The 24,125-nt window shown below is 54.2% G+C and overlaps 2 protein-coding genes and 1 long non-coding RNA gene across 7 annotated transcripts; 2 read left to right on the top strand and 1 right to left on the bottom strand.

Annotated features, from left to right (window-relative positions):
* Window positions 1-37: 37 nt before the first annotated feature.
* Window positions 38-1,572, top strand: LOC114110618 (uncharacterized). Of its 2 annotated transcripts, none has more exons than XR_009598422.1 (3): window positions 38-207; window positions 321-418; window positions 1,424-1,572. It is a non-coding gene; the product is annotated as an uncharacterized LOC114110618 (long non-coding RNA). The 2 variants fall into 2 exon arrangements; XR_009598423.1 differs by having other exon boundaries at window positions 1,301-1,572.
* Window positions 335-10,262, bottom strand: ACTL6B (actin like 6B). 4 transcript variants are annotated; one of them, XM_042240215.2, is made up of 14 exons: window positions 10,154-10,262; window positions 9,648-9,724; window positions 9,305-9,470; window positions 8,905-9,005; window positions 6,015-6,112; window positions 5,269-5,363; window positions 5,097-5,203; window positions 4,312-4,401; window positions 4,087-4,148; window positions 3,858-3,972; window positions 3,668-3,748; window positions 3,466-3,561; window positions 3,186-3,272; window positions 365-474 (listed from the first exon to the last, which is right to left on the bottom strand). In XM_042240215.2, exons 1-14 carry the CDS (start codon window positions 10,176-10,178, stop codon window positions 379-381), a joined length of 1,296 nt encoding a protein of 431 aa, XP_042096149.1. In that variant the 5' UTR covers window positions 10,179-10,262; the 3' UTR covers window positions 365-378. The 4 variants fall into 4 exon arrangements, with proteins under 4 accessions (XP_042096148.1, XP_042096149.1, XP_042096147.1 ...); XM_004021008.6 differs by having other exon boundaries at window positions 413-578; XM_042240214.2 differs by having other exon boundaries at window positions 335-578; window positions 9,305-9,724.
* An 8,342-nt stretch (window positions 10,263-18,604) lies between these two features.
* GNB2 (G protein subunit beta 2) lies at window positions 18,605-23,849 on the top strand. Its single transcript, XM_027961816.2, has 10 exons — window positions 18,605-18,759; window positions 21,077-21,222; window positions 21,441-21,479; window positions 21,595-21,701; window positions 22,002-22,065; window positions 22,148-22,310; window positions 22,390-22,456; window positions 22,783-22,984; window positions 23,075-23,291; window positions 23,374-23,849. Exons 2-10 carry the CDS (start codon window positions 21,166-21,168, stop codon window positions 23,478-23,480), a joined length of 1,023 nt encoding a protein of 340 aa, XP_027817617.1. The 5' UTR covers window positions 18,605-18,759; window positions 21,077-21,165; the 3' UTR covers window positions 23,481-23,849.
* Window positions 23,850-24,125: the final 276 nt, after the last annotated feature.

Here is a 24,125-nt window from a genome sequence, read left to right as displayed (position 1 = left end):
GCTGCCTCCCGGCTCCGTCACGCCCTGGCTGCCTCCGCCCCCAACTCGGCTTCCCTCTGCGGCCTTATTGAGCGTCTCTAACCGGTAGTCGCTTGGTGATCGTCCCTGGATTGCGGCCCCTCTGCAACCCGAGGCATCCGGGATCCCGCGGCTCTGCCCTCGCCCGCAGACTTTGCCCCGGTGTCCACCGTGTAATTCCGAATGGATGTAGGTGTGGCCCTCCCCTCTCCTCCCTCCAGACTCCTGCTCCAACTGCCCACCCCCAAAGAGGCCAAACTTTTTTTTTTTTTCTTAAAACATGTTTACTCCCTTTAACCCAGAAACTTCACAATCAAGAGGACAAGTGGGGAGGAGAACAAAAGGGGGCCGATGGGAACGTTAGGAGGGTGGCTGTCGATCCTGCGCTTGCAGAGCCGAGGTGGGGGAAACCGTCTTCTTCCGTTCGCTTTCCCTCCCCCACCGCTGCGGGCCGGCCTGTGGGTGGGGAGGGGGCGCCCTCAGGGGCACTTCCGCTCCACGCACTGTTTCCCGCCCTCCTCATATTCCTGCTTGGAGATCCACATTTGCTGGAAAGTGCCCTGGGTGGGTGGGGCGGGAGGGCGGTCAGGGAGGCCAGGAGGGAGGGAGAGCAGGTTCCCTATGCTCCACCCGTGGAGGTTCGGAATCTTCCCCCTCCCAAGCCCACATCCCCCCACCCCCCCGCAACCACCAACTTGCCCCATCTCCCTGTCCCCTCCTTCGTATTCAGAAGGCGGATACCCGCTTCATACCGTTCAATCAACGATGCATTCACTGAGTATTTACTGAGCACCTGTCAGTTCGGAGCCCAGGGCGGTTCGAGCTGGGAGGTGGACCTTCCAGCCGCAGGCCAGCGAACCTGCGCTGCAACACTCCATATCCCCTCTCCACCAGATACCCCGTCACTCCATCAGGCCTTACATGCCAAGTCTCCCTCCTTCCCAAGAAAAATCTTTCCTCCACCCTCCTCACCATTCTGACACCACCTAACATCAAGGTGGGGATGATGTCTTTATTTTGGCACCCCACCCCACCCCCCCACCCCCTGTTGAAATAGGGTCCGCCAGCCCTGGCACTTTAGACTGTGCCATCTCTATGATCACTTGCGTCTGCCTGAAAGTCAGTGTGTGTGTCCCTGTTTCTGGACACACCTTCCTGGACCATGTCACCTCTCCCTTGACTTCTGCTTACTGTGCCAAAGCCCCACCCTTCCCATCATCTCCAGTTTCCAATGCAGAGCTCCCTGCCGAGTTCCCGACCCAAATTCTCAACTGTCTTTCAGACAGCTTCCTGGTCCTCAGTGTCTCCTGGAACCTCACTCAGTCAACATATCCATGACTGCTGTCACCATCTTCGCCCAGCCCTGCCTCAAACCTGCTTCTTTGGTCTTTCTCGCCTTCTACAGTTGCCCTGTCCAAATCCAGTGGCCCCTTGCCACGTGGAACACTTGAAATGGAGCTATCGAGCACGTGAAATGCAGCTAATCCAAGATGAAATGTGCTCTCGGTGTCAAATCTGCACTGGATATTGAAAATAAATCCAGAGGATGTGAAACGTCTCACATTTTATACTAATTGACGTACTGATAGTACTTTGAATAAGTAAGTGTGTTAGGCGCTCTATCATGTCCGACTCTTTGCAAACCCATGGACTGCAGCCCACCAGGCTCCTCTGTCCATGAGATTGTCCAGGCAAGGATACTGGAGTGGGGCGCCATTTCCTTCTCCAGGGGATCTTCCCAACCCAGGGACCGAATCCGGGTCTCCTGCACTGCAGGCAGATTCTTTACCTGGGTCTCATCCTTGACCCCTTTCCTTCTTACCTCTCGTATCCAAACGGTGCCCACATTCTCAGTCAGACCTCTGATAAGCTCCCAACCCTCTCTCCCCTACATCCACTCTGCTGGCGACCCCGGGTCACAGTGGAGACCGCGGTAGCCCTCTCCAGCCCACTCTCTGCTCTGTAGCCCAGCTTGTGTGCTTAGTCGCTGAGTCGTGTCTGACTCTGTGTGACTCCATGGACTGTAGCCTTCCAGGCTCCCCTGTCCACGGGGATTCTCCAGACAAGAATACTTGAATGGGTTGCCACGCTCTCCACCAGGGGATCTTACCAACACAGGGATCAAACCTAGGTCTCCCGCATTGCAGGCAGATTCTTTGCCATCTGTGCCACCAGGGAAGCCCAGGTGAGCTTCCTCAACTCTGGCCCCACAGCACCTACCCCCTGCCTGTGGCCTTGCCTGGCTCTCCCCTGGGGCCACACACGCTCTCCTGCTTTGCCTCCTGAGTTCTCACTCTTCCATCTCAGCCTGAAGGTTCCTTAGAGGCCCCTCCTGATGCCTGAATGAGATCAGGTCTTCCTTTGAAGGAACACCCCACACTTTGTGGTGACCTCCTCTTTGACTGTCTTGGCTTCCAGACTGTCCCCATGCACGAAGGCAGGGATGAGGTCGGGCTGTCTGTCCAGGCGTGCAGGAGGCTTGCCACGACTGTGCAACTGACACTTTCGCAACCCTGAGCTATCTTCGGGGGGTCAGTCTTCTGTCACTCTGACCCTTGCTTCTGTCCCTTTGGGGGCACCGCCTCTAGCTGATATCATCCTTGTCCTGTCATGACCCTGCTGTCCCCCTCTGTGTAGCTGACACTCATCAGATGCAGTCTGCATCTTTACCTCTCTGCTCAACGTCTTGCCCCTGCCCCAGCAGCTGCTCCAGACTGAATTCCCCACCTACCACCACAGAACCACCCTGACTGCTGCCTTCGGTTTGTCCCTTGCTCACCACCCTATGCCCACTGCTACCCATCCCGTGACTCTAGGACAATAGAAAGAGCCTCCCGCCAAGGTCCCCTTGAATTCAGCTCATACCCCCATCCCCAAAGTCTCATGTCGGACATAACCTTCCCAGTCATGCCTGTGGCCATCAGATCCCCTTGCCCCAAACCTCTAGGGGCTCACCCTGGCACACAGACTACCACAATCTCATCCTAGCCAACCTGTCCAGCTTCCTGTCCTCCACTCCCTGCTTTGTGTCCTGAGATCGCATTCACCTTTCTGGGAGCACTGACTGCCCTTTCATAAACAATGAGCGAATGAGGTGGTAGGCAAGGTGGTGGGGCGGTCTGGATCTACCCCACATTCAGCACTAGGCCAGGGCCCTCCTCTCTCACCAGTGAGGCCAGGATGGAGCCCCCAATCCAGGGGCTGAACTTGCGCTCCATGGTGCTGTTGCTGGCGATGAGCTTCAGCCTCATGCTCTGGGAAGAAAGAAGGGCTAGGGGAAGCAGACACCTGGTTCTGGGAAGTGGGAAGGGACAGGGCTCGGAGTGGCGAGGCCATAGCGGGAAGGAGCCGCTTTGGTGGCCAGAATACTGGCTCAATGTGTGGGAAGGAGGAAGGACTTGGTGCTGAGGGGCTGGCCCAGGGCCCTGGCCGAGGGTGGGCTCCTACCGGTGGAGTCTTCTGGGAAAGCTCTCGATTGAGCCTGTCAGTGAAGCCCTGCAGGAGCGTGTTCCCACCGGTGACAATGACACTGCCGTAGAGGCCCTGAGAGCAGGGAGGAAGAGTGAGCGATCAGGGCACAGCCCCGCCCTGGCACCCACGCCCCCACTTCTCCTGGACCCCTCCACCCAGAGGCAGGCTTGGGCCTCACCGGACGAATGTCAATGTCGCACATGCCGATGCTGGTGGTCACCACGTGGCCCACCCCTAACATGGTGTTCCCCGACAGGCCCTGTGGAGAAAGGTGACTGGGCTTTGGGCCCTCTGTCCCCTCTCCCCAGACCCCTGTCATCCTTAGCTTCCCCCCAGCCCCGGGACCCAGGGACTCCAGCCAGCCCCACCTTGACATTGGAGGGATCAAACAGGCCCTCAGGGATGCGGAGCCGCTCCGCACCGTAGTCTGTGTTGTAGCCGTTGGGCATCTCGTAGTGCACTGTGGGCATCTGCGCAGCCACCCTGCCCAGGAAGGAGTGAGATTCTGCTTGGGGTGCTCCCGAAGGACCAGAGGACCCCCTGAGCCCCAGGCCTGCCCCTTTCCCACCAGCCACCCTAGCTGTGGGCCCCACTCACTGCTCATCGTAGGGAGAGTCTGAGACCTGCAGCACGGAGGCCTGGAAGTCCTGGATCACCTCCTAAGAGCCCAAGGATGCGGTGACGACTGGGCTCCCTTCTCAGGCCCCCCCACCCCACCTGCAGGGCCTCCGTCCCTCCCCTCTGCTCATGGAGGGGAAGGGCGGTGAGGGAGGGATTAGGAGCTGGAGGTGTGGTTTCCGGGGACCCTCTCCAGTGCCTCACATTGCACATATAGTTATGCCAGGACTTGGAAACCTGGGGTAACTTCTCCTTCTTCTTCCAGTTTGGGGGTGCGCCCTCCCGTACAGGCTCCTGTAGGGGCACAGCCTGCGATCACCCTTTGCATCCCACACTGGCCCAACCTGCCCTGTCCACACCTGCCTCCCCAGCACTTGCCAGCTCTGCAGCTAATGGGCACCGGGTTCTCTGTTCTGTTGCCCAGAAAAGGTGTTTCTCCCCCTTCCCTATTAGAGGAGAAAGAATGGGGAGAGCCCACCCCATGGATACTGTGCACGCAGTGGGTACAGAGATCTATAAGGCCTTGGTCAGACTGAGGGCTTGGAGAATCCAGTAGGAAGCCAGACCTTAAGGAAACAGCCTTTTACTGAGCCATGTTCCACCTGCGGATCCCTTGCATGCAGGGTCTCATTTAATACTTGCGGCAGTCCTACACGTAGTTTTTCCACTTTGCAGGGGAGGAAACTGAGGTTTAGGAACTTTAGTCTCATGTTCTAGGTCACACAGTCCTTCTGTGGCAGAAGCAGACCTTGAACCTGGGTCTATTGGAGCCCAGAACCCACCACACTGGCCCTCATACACACATCCTTCTAGCAGTTGGCTGTAGGACCTTGGCCATGTCCCTCAGCCTGTCTGGATCTCTGATGCCTCAATTGCAAATTGAGGGCCCAGGATCCTCTTGGGGCCTGGGTGCTCCCCGCCCTGATATCTGATGGGTCGGAGGGTTGACAATCATAGGGTTAGTGCCCAGGACATCCCAGAGGCTCCACCTTGGCTGCGATCATGTAAGGTGGGATGATGTCAATGGCCATTTCCTGGAAGAGCTCTCGGCACTGCATGGAGATGAAGTCCCCTGCCAGGGGTGACTTGACAATGCCTGGAAAGGAGGGGGTGTCACTGCCTGGTCCCTCAAGGTGCCCCCGACCCCTATCGAGGCCCCACCTTGCTGCAGGACGTAGCCATCATGCACTGGAATGGCCGTTGTGTGGGTGGCCCCACTATCCAGCACCAGACCTGTGGAGCGTCCGTTTGCAAAGCTGGTATGGGAGGGGTAGGTCAAAGAGCCAGCAGCAGTGAACAAGGAGGCTGGAAGCTGATCTGGCCTACTCTCCACTTTCCCAGGTCCAGCCCAATCCCAGTCTGCAAATCTCTTCGTCTGGCTTGTGACCCATTTGCTAGAGAAAGGCAGCTGAGACACTTTGCCACTTGTTTCTTCTCTGAATCACACTGTCTTCCTCTATTCCTTTCTTCTGAATATCCAGCCTCTCTTTTTAGTCTTAGTTCTATGTCCCATGGGATCCCTGAAATGAGGGTCTATGTAGCCCCAGTGCCTGGCACAGGGTACAATGCAAAGCTGATCCTTTTAGAAAAATAAATGGGAAGGGAACATCTCAGTGTCATGTACCCTTCCCTTCTCTCTCCAGCCCCAGCCCCCGTGGTCTACTTGTCCCAACTCTCCACGCTCAGCCTGATCCAAGGAATGGGAAAGGACCACTGGTCTGGCCACCCCAAGATACAAAGCACTCAGCTCCCAAGGGCTCTTTGCACTAATGGGGCTTGGGGGTGGGGGGGGGTCTGCCCATCCAGGATATTTATCTCCATAGAATCAGGCCCAGCCTCCATCTCAGTGCACCACAAACTCCACCCTGATTCTCCATTCTCACAGAGCAGCTTAACCCAGAGGATACGCAGTAAGCACAGCTGTCTTGCATAAGAAGAAAGCAGGAATGTTGTACTGCTCAAACATCAGCTCTGTCAGCTTCTCCCGTTTGGCCCGTGTGTTCCACTGGGGAGAAAGTGCAAGAGGGGAAGTTTCAGGAAATGAAAGGCACCAATCTACGTATACACCTTCCACATACACAGACCTGTTTTGCACTGAGGACAGAGGTCAGGTCCCTTGACCCTCATAGGTCTTTAGAATGTTGAAACTATAAAGAATTTGAAATATCACAATTAAAACCCAACTGAAGAAAACAAAACGCAGAGAAGGAAGTTGGCCAAGAAACACAGAAAGCTCTTGGTAGAGCTGGGTCTAGAGTCACAGTCTCTGGACTCCTAGCACAGTGCTTTCCATTGTGCAGTACACACTTCAGACAAACCCCACCCCCCGCCCCAAGACCCCAGTACATCCCTCTTTCCCACTCTAATCCTCTCAGAGATAAGAAAGCTGAAAAGAACATCTTTCTGGGTAACAATGTTGGATTGAATACAAACGTTTACATTTATTCTCTCCCAGGCTATGCAGACAGTCGTGTTTGACTCTTTGTGACCCCATGGATTGTCTCTTCTGTCCATGGGATTTTCCAGGCAAGAATACTGGAGTGGGTTGCCATTTCCTTCTTTAGGGGGATCTTCCTGACCCAGGGATTGAACCTGCAACTGTTAAGTCTCCTGCCTTGGTAATATAGTCTCCTGCATTGCCGCTGCTGCCACCTGGGAAGCCACCTCCCAAGATCCCAGCAAAATTATAATAAACGGAGAATTAAAAAAGAAGAAAACCATAATCCCACAAAAGTCAACAGGCACATAAAAAGATGCTCAACATTTTTGGTCATTAGGGAAATGCAAATCAAAAGCACAATGAGGGAGCTCCCTCATGGTCCAGTGGCTAAGACTCTGCACTCCCAATGCAGGGGACCTGGGTTCAATCCTTGGTCAGGGAACTAGATTCTACATGCCCCAACTAAAGATCCCACAAGTTGCAACATGTGCTACAACTAAGACCTGACACAGCCAAACTGATACATATTTTTTAAAGATGAGTAAAAAGTAACATTCATGGGACAGGAAAGAGCTCCTGGAAAATAAAAATAGAGGAGCAGAAATTAAAAGCTTTATAGAAGAGTTGAAAAAGAAATTAAGGGAATATCTTGGAAATTAGAAGAAAGAGATACATAAAATATAAAAGATGAAAACATTAGAAGAAGACCAGTTTAGGACGTATAAAATTCAAATAATAGGATTTCCTAAGAGAGAACAGAGAAAATTGAAAGAAATAAATCAGCAAATAAGTAATTAAATTTTTAATTGAATTGAAAGACATAAGTGTCCAAATTAAAGAGACACATTGAGTGTCCAGAGCCATGAAAAAAAAATAAACCAATATAATATTGTGAAACTGTAAAACACTGAGGACAAAGTGAAAATTTTATAAACTGTCAGAAACAAAAATAATTTACATCAAAGGATCAGGAAGTAAATGACCTTGCCTTTCTTAATGGCAACAGTAGATGTTGGAAGAATTGAAGAAGTACCTTCAAGATTCCATAAAAAGGGATTTCCCTGGTGGTCCAGTGGCTAAGACTCTGCACTCCCAATGCAGGGGGCCTGGGTTCAATCTCTGGTAAATGCATGTCACAACAAAGACTGAAGATTCCATGTGGCACAACTAAGACCTAGCACAGCCAAGTAAATAATTTTTTAATAAAAAATTCCAAAGAAAAATTATTTCCAACCTGGAGTGTTATACCTAGCTAAACTATACATCCAAGGTTAGACACGCAAAGTCTCAAAAATGTTACTTCTTATGTCCTTTCTAAAGCAATTACTGGAAGATGTGCTCCATGAAAACAAGGGGGAAAAAATCAAGAAAAGAGTCATGATCCACTGGAAACAGGACTTGTAATACAGGAGAGAGGTGCAGTGTTTTCTTAAGATGAAGGTGAAGGGAGATGTCAGGATTATAGCTACATCTTCTGCAGAGAAGCTAACTAGTCTACAGCAGAGCAGGTTGGTAGGCTCCCGGAGAGATTTCTTGGAGATGAAATTGATAGAACACCTAAAGCAATTAATGTCTTGAGGAAAGATAAAGATAACTGATGAATAATTTCAGGTCACATTACTAAGTAGATAGAAAATGAAGAAAAACAGAAACAAAGAAAATTTTCAGTGCTAGAGAAAACAAATAATTGCACAAGAGAGGAAAATAAATAGTTTATTGCCTGTCTCAGGCCTGATTAGCATATATAATAATAAGAGTATAAATACTGAATCTTAAAAAAAAAAACCCCAAAACCCTAAACTGCAACAGTACTTCAAATAAGAAAAAAATGTGTATGGTGTGGGTTGGGGAGGAAAGAGAGCTAAGCGCTCATTTTCTATAGTGGGAAACCCATAGATAATACCTAGAGCTAGAAAAATTCACAGTCAGTGATTTATGATATTTAGAGATATAAAAGGTAATGGCAAAATAAAAGCTAAAAGAGAGAAAAGCAATTGTCTCTGGAAAAGGGATAATAGAAGGAAGAGGCTATGCATGGCAGTTTATAAATAAAATTGATTCTATATAGGTGTATATAACATTGACCAAAAATTTCAGTTAAAAGGTCACACGGGGACTTGGGGGGTGGGGCATCGTGTAAGGATGACTGGCAGAAAGGCAAGTGGAGAGAGCAGAAGAGAAGGAGGCATGGAGACTAACCCAGGGAGGAAGGAAAGTGGTTGAACTTGACAGAGTTGGAAGGAAAGTTTGAAAAGCAAAGAAAGAGGAGTAATCACTCCTCTTGAGGAGAGGAGTGGCTTGAGGAGAGGTGAATGGCCCACTCCAGGGCTGTACTAGGGACTGGACTATGCACTTACCGGGGCCTCTGACATGAGCACTGGGTGCAGGTTTGGCTCAGACTTGACATGCTTGCTGTAGGTGTGATCCAGGATTGCACGGAAGCACTCCCAGTCCTCAACTGGGGCCAGGACATCAGTGGAGAGATGAGGGTGGGCAGGCAGGGGTCCAGAAACAGAAAGGAAGGAGGGAAGCCAAGTCCAGGGGAGGGGAAGTGAGACAACGTCCAGCAGAAATCCCCCCTTTCCCAGGAATCTGGTGGACCCTTGTGAGAAACCAGGCAGCTTTGGGAAGTAGTGAGGGCATCCCTGGGACTTGGGCAGCTGCAAGGACTACTCCGTGAATGTGGGGTCCTGTGCCCCGGGTTGTGGGGTGTGGGTTCTGGGTCTGTGTCAGGAGCCGGTAGTGGGGGCCCCATACTCATGCCATTCTTGAGGGGAGACATGACTTCTGCTCCATCTCGAGGCACGTGGAGGGCGTTGGTGTCGATGTGAAAGATTTTCCCTTTCTTCTCTTTCTCCCCCTCCAACTCCAGCCCGCCCCCCTCCTCCGCGGCCAGCAGCCCCACCGTGGTGGGGAAGTCAGCCTGGAGCGGGGCATGGACAGGAGAGAAAGCCATATCTTGCAGGGCCCTCAGCCCACCCCCTGGGTTTACTCCCACATTCCCGCTCATCAGAGCTTTTCTCTGGGCGCTGAGAGCCCTGGATGACTGGGAAGCCTGGAGGGGAGCCCTAGGATTTGGGCAGAGGGCTGGAAGGCTCACCTTGGGGCAGTCCTCCCCAGCGTACCCAGCGCGGACTGAGAAGGAGCCAATGTCAAAGACCAGCGCCCCCACCTCATCTGTGCGGGAGACAAACTTGTGAGGGGTTATCTCCCAAACTCTCCATGGATTGCTCCGAGAGGAGATCCCGGCAGAGCCACCTTCAACCCGGAAGGGTCAGATGGGAGCTCGGCCAGGAGTTCAGGGTCCTGGGAGTGGGAGATCAAGACTCCGAAGTCCCTTTCTGCCCAGTGGCCCTGTTCCTTGCCTGGCTAGAGGCCGGGCGGAGACGGGTTGAATGGTGGAGAGGTTGGGCCGGGTACGCGCAAGCATTCCGAGGAGGGTCGAAGGTTGGAATGATGCAGGACCCAAACCCGGGGCTGGAACCGCTCGAGCGCAGAGGTGACAGGCCCCAGGGTGCCCAGAGCTTGGGTTGCATGGGTTCGGGGCGCTGGGATTCGGGCGAGGCCGCGCCAGGCTGGAGATCCCGAAGTCCGAGGCTCGCTCACCTCCGCCGTAGACGCCCCCGCTCATAGTGCCCTCTCAGCGCTGCTCGCGGCCCGTGGGCGGCGGCAGGATCAGCACCGAGGCCGCCGGACAGCTCCCGGGATCCCGGGCGGGGCGGGGCTCGGGACGGCCAATCGGGAGGCCAGGTCCCCCGCCCCCAACGGCGCCGCCGATTGGCTGAGAGGCGAGACAATAACCCGGCCGGGGGCCGCTGCTTTAAAGGGCCAGCCACCTCAACCTTAGGTGGCGGGGAGGGGATTGAGGGGAGCGAAGACCTGGAGGGTGGTTCTAAGGGACAGGCTGGAAGAGAGCAGGACTACACAAGAGATTCCTTGTCCATTCGAAGACCTGCGGGCTGATTGAAGGCGCCCTTGCTCCCTTACTTTTAAAAATGAGATCTAGGAGAGGGCGCCATACTCTTGGAGACGTGGCCATTCTCAGGCTCCTGAGCAAGGTTCTGCCTTACCCAGGACTGAATGAAACCTCGGGGAGACAAGGGAAGGGAAGAAGGGAGGGAGAGGTACGGGAGGGGTGTGTCTCCATTTTCTCCCTGTTTCTTTCCATCCTTGTCTTTCTGATGGCCCCTCTTCTCCTAGCTGGTCCCTGTTGGCCTCATACATACACACATGTACACACGTGGCTCTCAGCTAACATTCACCTCTCTTTCATCTGTTTTTCTCAGGAGTTATTTATCAAGCAAGTACGTTTTCCCCTAGTAGGCTACTAAGTCCTTCTGGGCTTCCAGTATGAGGCCACCTCCACAGCAGTTTTGACAGAGAAGGGGAAGGAGCAGTTCTGACAGCCTGGCTCAGCTGAGAGACTCTTATGTGAGCATGTGTGTAGGTGTGTGTCTGTATGTTTGTGTTTGAGTGTGTCAGCATATGTGAGCACATGCATGTGTTGTTGGCCATTCTCAGTCATGTCCAACTCTTTGTGGCTCCATGGACTGTAGCCCTCTAGGTTCCTCTGTCCATGGGATTCTCCAGGCAAGAATACTGGAGTGGGTTGCCATTCCCTTCTCCAGGGGATCTTCCGGACCCAGGGATTAAACCTGGGTCCCCTGCATTGCAGGCAGATTCTTTACCACCAGAGCTACCAAGGAAGCTCTTGTGCACATGCATCTGTGTGTACATATGTGCATATGAATACATGCTTGTGTTGGGAGCACTCCCACCTACTTGTTTAGGGGTGAGTGGAGCATTAAGGCCAGCAATAGCAGAGGAAGAGGATTCTGTGTGGTGACTGAATGCCCCTGAAGTTCTCTAGTTACCAGGTACTCACTCTGTAAGGGCGCCACCCTTCCTCAGCCAGAGGACAGATGGTTTGAACTGGCTCATCCGTTATCCACTGGTGACAGTGGCATTTCACATTCCCAGGGTTTGTTCTGAGTCCGGACCTGGCTCCCACTACTGGAGGCTTCGGTGGGAGGGGTGAGCTGTAGGAGAGAGCTGACTCAGGAGCTGGGAAACTGAAATAGTCCAAAGTGAGCCTAGGGTCAGTCATCCGCCTCTATAAACTGTGGTCTGGATGAACTGGAACAACCCCTTACTTAACCTCTCTCTCAGTGCCTCATTTCTTCATCTTTCAAAATGCTGAAGTGAGAATTAAAGGAAGACACTGGATGAGAAGTGATCCTATTCATGGCCTGCACCTCTCCTTTTGGTTGTCATTGAATGATGCTGCTTCACTTCCCCTTTAAATTCATCTTGTCAATTGCCACTATTCCCTTCCTTATCCCAGTCTGGACCACAGATTCAGAAACTGTCCCAGTCAGGGGAAACTTTACTGATCATGAAAATAAGGCCTAGATTTTATTGGGATTTTCCCAGATACAAGAAGGGCTCTATCTTGGGTCACACAGTTCACTGGGGCAGAGCCAGGACTAGAACTCACATCTCTCATCAGCCAGTTGACAGATGATTCTGTATCCCTCTGCAAGTTTCACTGTCCCCATCTGTGGGACAGCTGGAGGTGAGGACTCAGTCTGATGCTAGGATCAAGTTCCTGGCTTGATTCACTCCTGGCTAAGTGCTAGGGATACAGGACTATTCAGCAAACATTGGGTCTTAAGAAAATCCCTGGGTGTTTTTGAGGCTTTATCATCCACATATTCATAGAAATCTGTACTCTATCTCGTAAGGTGACTTTTCCTCTCATGGTTGGTACAAAAGCTACAGTGAACTACAGGACTAGACTTATCTCCCGGTCAACTGTGCCAATTTTCATTTGTCATAGGATCTGACATGATACTCTATTGGATGATGCAAGTGGTTAAGGTAAAGTCTATTAATGTATTTCATCCATCCATTCATTCAACAAACATCCTTTATGCCTATAGTGTGTCAGGCATTGTGCAAGCTATGGGAATACCAAGTTGCATAAAATATATCCCTGCTCTCAAGTTTTAGTGCAATGGGGATCTCAGATGTGCATGAAAATGCGATGAAATGGAGGCTCAAAGGAGGGAAGGGGCTACCTGTCTCCGAGAGTCCAGGGAGACTTCCAAAAGTGAAGTTTGAGCTGAACTGTGAAGGATAAATAGGGGTCACTGGTGAACAAGATGGAAAAGGTCTTCTACCCAGAGAACACTGTGAGCCAAGTTCTAGGGAGGTGGACATTTCTGGCATATGTAGAAATAGGAGAGCCGGATGTGAGCTGGTGGCAGAGACCAGTGTCAGAGGAAGATGAAACTACAAAAATAGCCAAAGACCGACACATTCATCCCTGAACTCTATTTTTACTTAGCAAATACAAAGCATCTGCTATGTGCCAGGCCCTGTTATAAATGCTTTACAAATATTGAGTAATTTAATCCTCATAATGATCTGATCATCATCCTCATTTTGCAGGGGAAACAGAGGCATGGAGAGGTAAGTGACTGGCCCAAAGTCATTCAGCTGGTAAAGGGACAGAGCTGAGATTATATATATATATTTGGCTATGCCAGGTCATAGTTGCGGCACTCAGGATCTTTTTTTCCTTTCTAGCTGCAGCACGCAAACTTTTAGTTGTGGCATGTGGGATCTAGTTCCCCGACCAGGGATCAAACCCTAGTCTCCTGCATTGGGAGCTCACGGTTTTAGCTTCTGGACCAGAGTCAAGATTTGAACTGTGGTATGTGAAGAGTATTGATCCTGGGGGAAATGTTGCCATGCTTCTATTCATTTCTTAGATGTTCGATGTTCTCCAGGTATCTGATAGGCACTGGGAATAAAATGACTCACATAACTTGATATGACTCTCACCGAGTTTAATGTCTGTTTTGGAAGATGGATGATTAAATGATTAGCTCAATAAAGGCATCTAACGGTTCTCACATTGGCTAAACCTGAGCAGCTGCTAATGACAACAAAGGCGGGTAGGGTCGTGACCCCTAGGCCCACACCTTGAATATGATTTGGCATCTTGTGAGTGTCCTTTCATTGCTCAGTGAGCTCTCACCCAGTCCTCTGCCAGACAAACCAAGTGTCCTGGCTTCCCAGGGAGCCCCTAGTGCAGGTGGCAAGTGCCCAGAAAGAAACAGTCCAGTGAAGGCTGCAACAGGCATGGAGCCAGCACTGCAGTGGGGCACAAACAACGGTGTAGTCAGGAAGGCAATATTGAAATGAAGAATGAGAAAATGAAAAATTTCCCAGTTGACAAGGAAGTAGAAGGGGAGTCGGGGTGGAAGGCATTCTTAGTAGACAGGACAAGCCCCAGCCTGTGTGTCTGGCAAAGAAGTCTGGCCCTTCTCAGGGAGTCAGCTGGGAGCTACTGCATGGTTTGTGTGTGTGTGTGTGTATGTATAGATAACTTTTATTTATGTCTGTAGTTTTGGCTGCTCCAGGTCTCTGTTGCAGCACACTGACTTCTTCACTGCTGTGCATGGGCTTTCTCTAGCTGGAGTACACAGGCTTCTCTAGTTGCGGAGTGCAGGCTCTAGGGCATGTGGGCTCAGTAGTTGTGGCGCACAGGCTCAGTTGCCTGGTGGCACGTGGAATCTTTAGTTCCCGGACCAGGGATTGAACCTGTGTTTCTTGCATTGGCTGCAGATTCTTAACCACTGGACCCTGCGTGGTTCTGAACAGCAAAGTTATATGATCCAACTTGCATTGTAGAAAGATATCTTCTAGCAGCTATTTGGTAGGTTGATTAGAGAGGGACTATCCTAAAAGACTAGGAAACAGGCAAGAACCAAAGTAATAGCTGTTGGCATATGGTAGAAGGGATAGATTTAAGCAATACTGGGGAAGCAGCATTGATAAGTAGAGAAGGCAATGGCACCCCACTCCAGTACTCTTGCCTGGAAAATCCCATGGGCGGGGGAGCGTGGTAGGCTGCAGTCCATGGGGTCGCTACGAGTCGGACACAACTGAGTGACTTCACTTTCAGTTTTCACTTTCATGCATTGGAGAAGGAAATGGCAACCCACTCCAGTGTTCTTGCCTTGAGAATCCCAGGGACGGGGGAGCCTGGTGGGCTGCCATCTATGGGGTCACACAGAGTGGGACACGACTGAAGCGACTTAGCAGCGGCAGCAGCAGCATTGATAAGATGTATCTACAGATGACATTGACTGCCAGCCTTACGTCAATCGCCATCTCCCTTCTTTCTTTACAAGCAATGTTTTAGCTGGGTATATGTCTACAGACTTCATTTCCCAGCCTTCCTTGCATCTGGCCAACTCCTGAGTAGAAGTTTGTGGTGTCCTTAAACAGAAAAGAACCTGTGCTTCCATGCCACACCCCTCTTCCTGAGAGACGAGATTCAGATACAGTAGTGGGAAATGCCTGGGCCACACTGGACACAGAGGTGGAAGCCACAGGTTGAGGAGGGCCAAGATGTCCCAGAATCCTGAAGGATCTAGTTTGGGGTTGTTGCTTAAGGCACTGAGTTTTGAGGGCTCTTCATTCTAGCAGCTTGGACTGTAGTCTAACTAATTGACTATCCTTTGGATATGGGGCATGAGGAAGTGAGAAGCTCCTGGGTGGATGGTGGTGCTGTTAAATGGGCTGGGAGACTCAGAGGAGGGGTAGAGCTGGGCAGGATGGGGTGGGATGGAAGAGGATTACTTTAGTTTTGAATATGTTGAGTGTGAGACATCTATAAACAAGTGGAGTGTAGTCATGGTTTTAACAACCAACTCTGCAGGGAAGGGGAACCTCGATCTTAAGGTTTTGCTGACTTCCATGGTGTAAATATTCCCACCATGATGATGATGTTACTACTATCAACGTGACCTTATTGAATAAGGAGTTGGGAAGAGAGGGACACAGTAGGCTCTTGTGAGCTAGTCCAAGCTGGCACTAGCTGACTCCAACAGTGCACCACTGTCCAAAATCATCCAGGTGGAGATGTTCAATCTGCACCAGAAGATAGAGATTTGAGAGCGATGAGCAGTCAGTGGGTAATGAAAGTCCCAGTAGTGATTGGAGTGAATAACTTGGAGTGAGAAGAGGTAAAGTTGGGACCCCAGAAAGTCAGTGTTTATAGAAGATCCTGAAAGGCGGCAAAGGCTGAGGAGAAGCCTGAGAAAGAACAGTCAGAGGGAGGACAAAGTGTCCCACATTGGGGCCAGATTTTCCACATGTGCTCCAGAGCTTCTGCCTTCTCACAGAAACTGGCCATCCACTGGTCATCCCCTATCTGTCTGTAGCTTCACCTCTCTCTCCTCATTGTCCTTCACGTTATTATCTAAACAAGCTCTAGTGGTTCCCATTAAAACACAAATATCTTGATTCCACATTCTCCCACTGCTGCTGCACCTTCCTACACCCCCTCCCAGCCAAGACTCTCCAAGTTTTGGCCACCTTGGTCATCTCCAGGATCTCATTTCTCACTTGCCCTCAGCCCGCTGCAAGCAGAGCATCCAGTGCAAAAGCTCCACACAAAGCCAGCATCAGCCTCCACAGTGGTCAACCCTATGCCCGCTTCCCAGTTCAGCCTTATCTCACCCCTCTGCAGCATTCAACAACATGTACCATTCCTTTTTGGAACACGGTTTTCTTTCGTGTTCCAGAATTCCATCTTCTCCTGATTTTCTTCTTAGCTGGCTTCTCCTTTGGCAGCTTGTTCTCCTCTGCCTGACCTTTAAATGTTGGAGTTCCTCAGGGCTTGGTCTGAGGCCATCTTGTCTTTTCCCTGAACCTCTTTATGACTTCATCTGCTCTAAAATGCCACTCATTCTCAAGGCTCTATTCCAACCCAGATTCCTGCTGAGCCCCAGACCTACTTAGACTGCCACTGCTGAGCATTCTGCCTTGCACCTCTCCTAGGCACCTCAAGCCTAACACGCCCCAACTTAAAACTCTTGATCTTGGGACTTCTCTGCTGATCCAGTGGTTAAGAATATGCCTTCCAAAGCAGGGGATGCAGGTTCGATCTCTGGTTGGGGGACTAAGATCCCACATGCCACCAGGCGACTAAGCCCATGTGCTATAACTAGAGAGAAGCCTGCGTGCCACAACCAAGACAAGACGCAGCCAAATAACATAAATAAATGTTAAAAACAAAACAAAAACTCTTGATCTTCCTCCCCAAATATATCTCCTCCCAACTGCTCTGCTCTTAGTAAACGGCACTTCCAAGCTGCCAGTACTGACAGCTATGCATGTGGCTGTCTGTCGTTGTCTCTTCTGTATACACTAATCTCCCTGCAGGCAGAGGAGGGCACACAAACTCAAGGGTGTATCACCAGGGCCTAAGACATCACTGGGACTCAATAAATATTTGCTGACTGAGTTAAAGTAAGGAAGCATATTAGCACAGAAACCAAAGTGAGAGGAAGCAGTGTCAGATACCTTACAGAGATAAACAAAATTGGGTTCTAGTCTGAGGCTGCTCGTTTTCTAAATGACTTTAGGGAAGTCTCTTTGCCCATATGTAGATTAAGAGGAAAAAGAAGTAAATTATAAGGTCCTTTCCAAATTGTAATTGACATCTATTACCTACTGTTAATATATCACTGAATTGGTGAGTGCACATAAATGGAATTTGTGCGAAGAATGACTTTTTAACATTTTTTCTTTAAAAACTGGTGCTTTGATGGGAATTTCCTGGTGGTCTAGTGGGTTAGGACTCCGTGCTTTCACTGCTGGGGCCCAGGTTTAATCTCTGGTTGAGGAACTAATGTGCTTTCCCCATGGTTCCCTGGTGGCTCAGAGGTTAAGGCCTCTGCCTCCAATGCGGGAGACCCTGGGTCGGGAAGATTCCGCTGGAGAAGGAAACGGCAATCCACTCCAGTATTCTTGTGTGGAGAATCCCATGGACGGAGAAGCCTAGTAGGTTACAGTCCACCGGGTCGCAAAGAGTCCGACACGACTGAGCGACTTCACCTTCACCCATGGTTCAGATGGTAAAGAATCTGTGTGCAATGCAGGAGACCGAGTTCCATCCCTGGGTTGGGAAGATCCCCTGGAGAATGGACTGGCTACTCACTCTAGTACTCTTGCTTGGAGAATCCCTTGGACAGAGGAGTGCTTTGAAAACTATCTGTAATGCCTTTAACAGAGGGTACATGAAAAGTGTTTGTTTTGATACTTTTAAACTGCATGAGGACTCAATGAAAGCTCTTCATTGACTTGAACTTACCAGAACATTTTCCCAATCCGTCGGGATCTCATAACTAACCAAGGTGACTGCCGAGGAGGTAGCTATCAATAGTCTCATTTTGTAAATTTGGAAGCTGAGGCACTTACATTCTCAGCCTTTTGCAGGGATGGTCCAGAGCAGGGTTCATCAAGAGGCTAGAATCGCACACAATAAAGTCGATTAAGCTGCCCTGGTTCATGTCTCAACTCTGCAGCCCTAGGAAACTGTTTCCACTATTTTAAATGGGAACAGTGCCAGTACTTCATAATGTTTTCGTGAAGATTAAATAAGCATGGAAATCAATAAATACGAGTTGTTATTATAGTGTCATGCAGCCCACTGGACAACGCGGGTAAATTGCCTGGACAGGACTTTTTTCACAGCACACCTGAACTCCCATGAGCTAACCCGACCCCTACTCCTTCCTGCTCGGTTACCTTTGGAATGGCCGCCCTTTCCTCCACCACCTCTGAGACCCACTGCCCGGCGCCGGTCGGAATCTCTCTAACCCCGCCCCTGCACAGGGGCGTGGCCTCACAGACAGGGGCGTTCCAAGGCGGAGAACTGGGGCATCGAGCTCCTCTTCCCAGTCTGGAGCCGCCCAATCCGGGAGGGCGGGTCATGTGACCAACCAGCGGTTTCCCCCTCCCCTCTGCCGGTACCACCTCTGCCAGCCCCAGGGGGGATGTCTTGAGTCTTTGCGGGAAGCAAAGCATTTATTTTGGTCTGTTTTGCTTGGAAATAGCGGGGAGAGCTATCTTTGATGTGACAGGGTCAATCTTTGCCCCTTAAGTGATATTTTCCCTTCCTGCCTACCCCCACCGAGCAGTTGGTCTCGCCCAGCCGGGCCCTGGGCGCGGCGGCGACGGCCGCGTCACTGGCGGGCGGGATCCCTCCGCTCTGGGGAGAGCAGCGCTGGACGGTTGAGTTGGGGTGACTGAGGAAATCCATCCGCGTCGCCGCTGCCGCCTCCGCCGCGGAGGAAGACAGGACCTCCCGCGCTCCTCTAGCGACCCTTCGCAGAGTCCCACCGCCACAGGTACCTCCGCTGATAAAAGGAGTCCTCATCCCCCCCGCAAGCCCCAAATTCCCATGGGGGAACCTCTCTTCCGTCTGTCTCCCCGGTCTGGCCTCTTGGGAGCGGACGTAACTCTCCAGACCTCCCCTCCCTTCTTTTGGCCCCGTCGCTTCCAAACCCGGAAGGGGAACAGGGGGACCCTCGCCCCAATTAACGCACGCGCTCCCTGCACCATCGGGGGGAAGTGTTTCGCCTGGCCCCAGACCCCATCCTAGCCCCACCTGCCTCTTGCTCTCTGAGAAGTTGAGGGTCTAAATTCGGGGCTTCCTCTAGGCCTCGTCCCGCCCCCTACCCCACCACTACCACCCTCCTGCCGGCCCCTAAGTAGCACCCCTCGTGTCCTCGCGTTTCGCACCCCCTCCGGCGTTCGGCTTGCAAAACTCCAGAATCCTCAGAGAGGCAGACAAGGCCGCGAGGCTGTCCCTCCCTTCGTCTCTCCGCGATTTGGATTCTGCCCCGTCTTTTCTGGCCCCATTACCCTGGACCAGAGACCTCGGCACCCCATTCCCTTTAGTAGTCCTGACCCCACGCTTGGCTCCCAGGCGCCCCCCTACACACACACACACTTAGCTATCTTTGGGGCAAAATGGAGGTCGTGGGGGCCGGAGGGCCAGGCCCACTGCGCTTCGCAGCGCGGCACCGGCCCGCGCCTTCCAGCTGCCAGATCAGGGGACCCTCCCTTGTCCCCTCCCCTTCGCCCCGCCAGACCTGCGGAGGCGGTGGCACCCACATTTCTTCTTGGGACCCCGGCTGCTGTATGCCCAGAGTCCGAGGCCGCTGAGGGGGCCCTGGAAGGTGATGGGGATTGAGGGCTGGGAGCGTCGCCCCCGCCCCCAGCGGCTTCCTCCTGGCCTGCTGCTTCCTTCTGCCCCGGGCGTCTGTCGTTGCCGCCCGGCCTGGGCTGCCGGCAGCTGGAAGGAAGGGGCTTTGTCCGGAGCTGGGGAAGTAGGGTGGGGAGATCTGCCCCCCTCCTTTCTTTGGAGGGGCGTCCTCTGGCGCTGGCGTAGAAATCTGAACCGACCAAGGGGAAATGTCAGTGGGGAAGAGGAACGCCCAGGGCCTGGGGGAAGTGGGACCGGGGAGGTGGGGCGGTTTGGGGGGACGCCTGGGTCTGCAGAGTGCGGTGTGCATGGGCAGATCACACAGGTGTCCAAAGTTGGGGGGCAGGACTCCGGGCCCTGGAGCGGAGCCAGCCAGGCCTCTGGGGCCCCGGCGCCGATCCCGCGGCAGGGCTCTGCGGGAGCGGAGGGCGCAGGGGCTAGGCCGCCTGGGGCTGCCCGCTAAGCCCGCCCGCCGGCGCCTGGGAGAGAGCAGCTCCGCGCTTCTGGGCCCGGGACCTCTCTTCGGAGACATAATTACTGGAGAGCGGCTCCCACGGGCTTTCTGCGGGCGCGCCGGGGCGGGCGGCCTCGGCGCTGGAGGGAGCAGCGGCTTGGGGCTGCCTTCCCCGCCACCCTCGCCTCCACCCGCGGCGGGCGGCTAATGGGGCGCAGCCGGCCCAGGGATAATCCGGGGTGAGCCGTCCCGAACCTATTAGTGCCCAATCGGCTTTTCCCAAATCCTGTAAACAGCTACCTTGGCCGGCTCTGGGGAGGGGCAGGAGGCTGGGTCGGGCGGGGGCGATGGGGCCGGGGGTGGGGTCACCCACCCTACAGGTCTCAGCCGTGGATGCGGTTGCCGTGGCAACCGGGCTAGGGTGGGGGCACTTCACCAATGAGGTGCTCTCAGTCCGGGTGACGGTTGCCTAGGCAACCCCACGAACAGACCAGCTTTCCCCTGTGGGCTCCCCCACCCCCAGTCGAAGCTGGGGGTGCGTGTGTGTGGAGGGTGTGCGGCGTATGGGGGTGAATTTAACGAGGCACCGCCCCTTTTAAAATTAGGTGCTAGGAGGGCGGTGCCTGTGCAGCCGGGGCGGACGCCGGGTCTGTTTTCGAAGGGACTCTCCCCGACACCCCCCCTTCCGCCAGCCCCCCAGTTCCTGCCACGGGTGTCCCGCCCGGGCTGCTGTCCGAGGGAGGGGTTTCCCCTGCGCTTCCTCTTGCACTTCTCGCTCCGTTTCCGGGGGGCGGGAGAAAGATTGGGGAAGTCAGCTGTTGCTCGGGTCACGGCTACGTCTCTCCGGGCCAGAGACCCTGGCTGTGCCCGGGGGAACCGCGGCCACTGCTGGCGCCCCTCCCCCTCCCACCGGTGCTTACCTCTTCCGGGCCGCGCTTCGGCCCCGCCTTTACCCCCGCTTCCCCGGCGGCCTTGGGCCTGACGTCAGCCCTGCATCCCCCAGGCCTCGGGCCAGCGGCGAGGAGCTGCCTCCCCCAGCCCCCGTCCCGCGGCCCCCAGCCGCCCCCAACCCCGCCCCACGGGCCCGGCGCCATGAGTGAGCTGGAGCAACTGAGACAGGAGGCCGAGCAGCTCCGGAACCAGATCCGGGTGAGGGCCTGGCGGGCGGCCGAGCGGGCAGGACCGGGTGGCTTGTGTGTGTGTGTACCGGGCCAGGGGAGGCAGGGGAGGCGGGGTGTGCGTGGTGGGGGGCAGTACCCTAATCTCTTCCTGTCTCATCCTTTCCACTCCCGTGTCTTCGGTTCTTTTTCCTCTCTCCTCCCCATCTTCTTCCCTGCCCCTTTGACGGGCTCTACCATCTCTTATAGGATGCCCGAAAAGCATGTGGGGATTCAACACTGACCCAGGTGAGAGGAATCAGGGCTGGACTTGGCTTTAGGGAAGGAGCTCGGGTGGGAGGCATATTTCTCCGCCAGCTCTGCCGCGGGAACCTTCCTGAGCCCATTCTGCCTCCACCTCCAGATCACAGCTGGGCTGGACCCAGTGGGGAGAATCCAGATGAGGACACGGAGGACCCTCCGTGGGCACCTGGCCAAAATTTATGCCATGCACTGGGGGACAGACTCAAGGTGGGTGAGGTTGAGGCTGTGTGCTGTGAGCCATTGTGTTCACCCTGGGCTGAGGCAGGGTGGGCAGGGGCCTCCTTGCACAGTGGGTGCCTCAAACAGGATGCTTGGTTGGCAAGTCAGTGTGGGAAGACCTGACTTCCAGATGCCCCCAGGGGCCTGGGAAACAGGACCAAACCGAGCGGGAACCTCTGGGCTGCTACCAGAAGTTGTCTCTCACCAGATAGGAGTGGGGAAGGTGTCTTGCCTCCAGAGGGGCCTTCCCACCTTGACCCTTCTGGTTTTCCTGCCTCACTCCCGCAGGCTGCTGGTCAGCGCCTCCCAGGACGGCAAGCTCATCATCTGGGACAGCTACACCACCAACAAGGTAGGGGCGGCGCCTGCGGCTGCTGGGGCAGCACTGCAGCGCCCAGCCGGCTCTCACCCCGGGCACTACCCCTTACCCCCAGGTCCACGCCATCCCGCTGCGCTCCTCCTGGGTCATGACCTGTGCCTACGCGCCCTCAGGGAACTTCGTGGCCTGCGGGGGACTGGACAACATCTGCTCCATTTACAGCCTCAAGACCCGTGAGGGCAACGTCAGGGTCAGCCGGGAGCTGCCTGGCCACACCGGTGAGCCTGGGCCCTATGGCGGGGGCAGGGGCTGCACCGGCCGCCCTGACAGCCCCCGCTGACCAGCCCCTACCCCTAGGGTACCTGTCGTGCTGCCGCTTCCTGGATGACAACCAAATCATCACCAGCTCTGGGGACACCACCTGGTGAGGGCCTGCCAGCGCCTGGCAGGTGGGGCTCACCCACACTTCTGCCAGGGCTGGGCGGGGGGGGGGGAACACCGCCTCGGGGCTCACGCGGCAGGTAGTCACTTCCTGCTCCAGCAGCGGCAGCGCCCACCTTGCGAACCCCTCAGCCTCTTGTTCTGGTGGCAGGAAGGAGGAACGAGGGTGGGGCAGGAGCAGGCACTGGCTGCCAGCACTCCCAGCGTGGAGGCGGGCTCGGGCCTGGGCTCCCACGGTGGAGGGGTAGGGCAGAGGGCATCTATCCTCACCCCTCTCTGACCCTTTCCTTCCTTCTGTCACCTCTCCAGTGCCCTGTGGGACATTGAGACCGGCCAGCAGACGGTGGGCTTTGCTGGACACAGTGGGGATGTGATGTCCCTGTCCCTGGCCCCCGACGGCCGCACCTTTGTGTCAGGCGCCTGCGACGCCTCCATCAAGCTGTGGGACGTGCGGGACTCCATGTGCCGACAGACCTTCATTGGCCACGAATCCGACATCAACGCCGTGGCTGTAAGTTCTGGGCGAGCTGGGCCAGCCCCTCTCTGCCAGGCTCCTGGCCCTCCCTGCGGCCTCACCCCACTCCGGTCGCATGTCCTGCAGTTCTTCCCCAACGGTTACGCCTTCACCACGGGCTCTGATGACGCCACATGCCGCCTCTTTGACTTGCGGGCTGACCAGGAGCTCCTCATGTATTCGCACGACAACATCATCTGCGGCATCACCTCTGTTGCCTTCTCGCGCAGCGGCAGGCTGCTGCTTGCGGGCTACGATGACTTCAACTGCAACATCTGGGATGCCATGAAGGGCGACCGCGCAGGTGAGACCGGGAGCTGAGCAGGGGGGCAGGCAGGGAGAGGGGAACCGGGCCGGAGGGGTTCTGATGCCCCCTTCCGCCCCAGGTGTTCTCGCTGGCCACGACAACCGTGTGAGCTGTCTCGGGGTCACTGACGATGGCATGGCTGTAGCCACAGGCTCCTGGGACTCCTTCCTCAAGATCTGGAACTAACAGCCCCAACCCCAGCTGGGCCCAGGCTAGGAGGGGCCCTGCCCGTGCCCACACTACAGGCCAGGAGCTCTGGGGCTGGGTGCACACCGAGCCTCCCTCCCCGGGCCACGGGGCCTTGGGTCCCTGCTCCCCTACCCAGGTTTGGTTCCTCCCAGGGCCCTCACGGTGGAGATTAAGATGGGGATAGAATGGGGAAAGTGGGGCAGAAGGCCCTCATCCTTTTGCTGCCCTGGGGTTGGGGCCTCATCCCGCTGGAGGGCCAGAGGCAGGAGGTGGAAACTCCAGGGGCTGGCTTTTTTAAAACTGGTTTTATTTTAATTTTTATTATATTTTCAGTTTTTCCATAAAGGAACCAATTCCAACTCTGTACCTGGTCTTTACCCTTGCTTGTTGTCTTCCTCACTGTAGACTCTGTTCCCAGTGGCAGAGCGCCTGGGGTGTGGGGGGACTCGCCCAAGTAGTGATCAGGATAACGCACTCCCTCACTCCCTCAGTTGGATGTCGTATCACAGGCGGGACCACCTCCTCTGGGTCAAAGGTCACGGGCATCCCCACAGGCACAGCCTTCCCGTTTCTGGTCTGCTGCCCCCCACCCATGGCTCAGTTCCCAGCTCTTTTGAGTTGTGTCTGTCATTTCCAGCATCC

The sequence above is a fragment of the Ovis aries genome, chromosome 24 (genome assembly GCF_016772045.2).
Source record: "Ovis aries strain OAR_USU_Benz2616 breed Rambouillet chromosome 24, ARS-UI_Ramb_v3.0, whole genome shotgun sequence".
Classification (NCBI taxonomy): Eukaryota; Metazoa; Chordata; class Mammalia; order Artiodactyla; family Bovidae; genus Ovis; species Ovis aries.
This window is presented reverse-complemented; position numbering and strand designations above follow the sequence as displayed.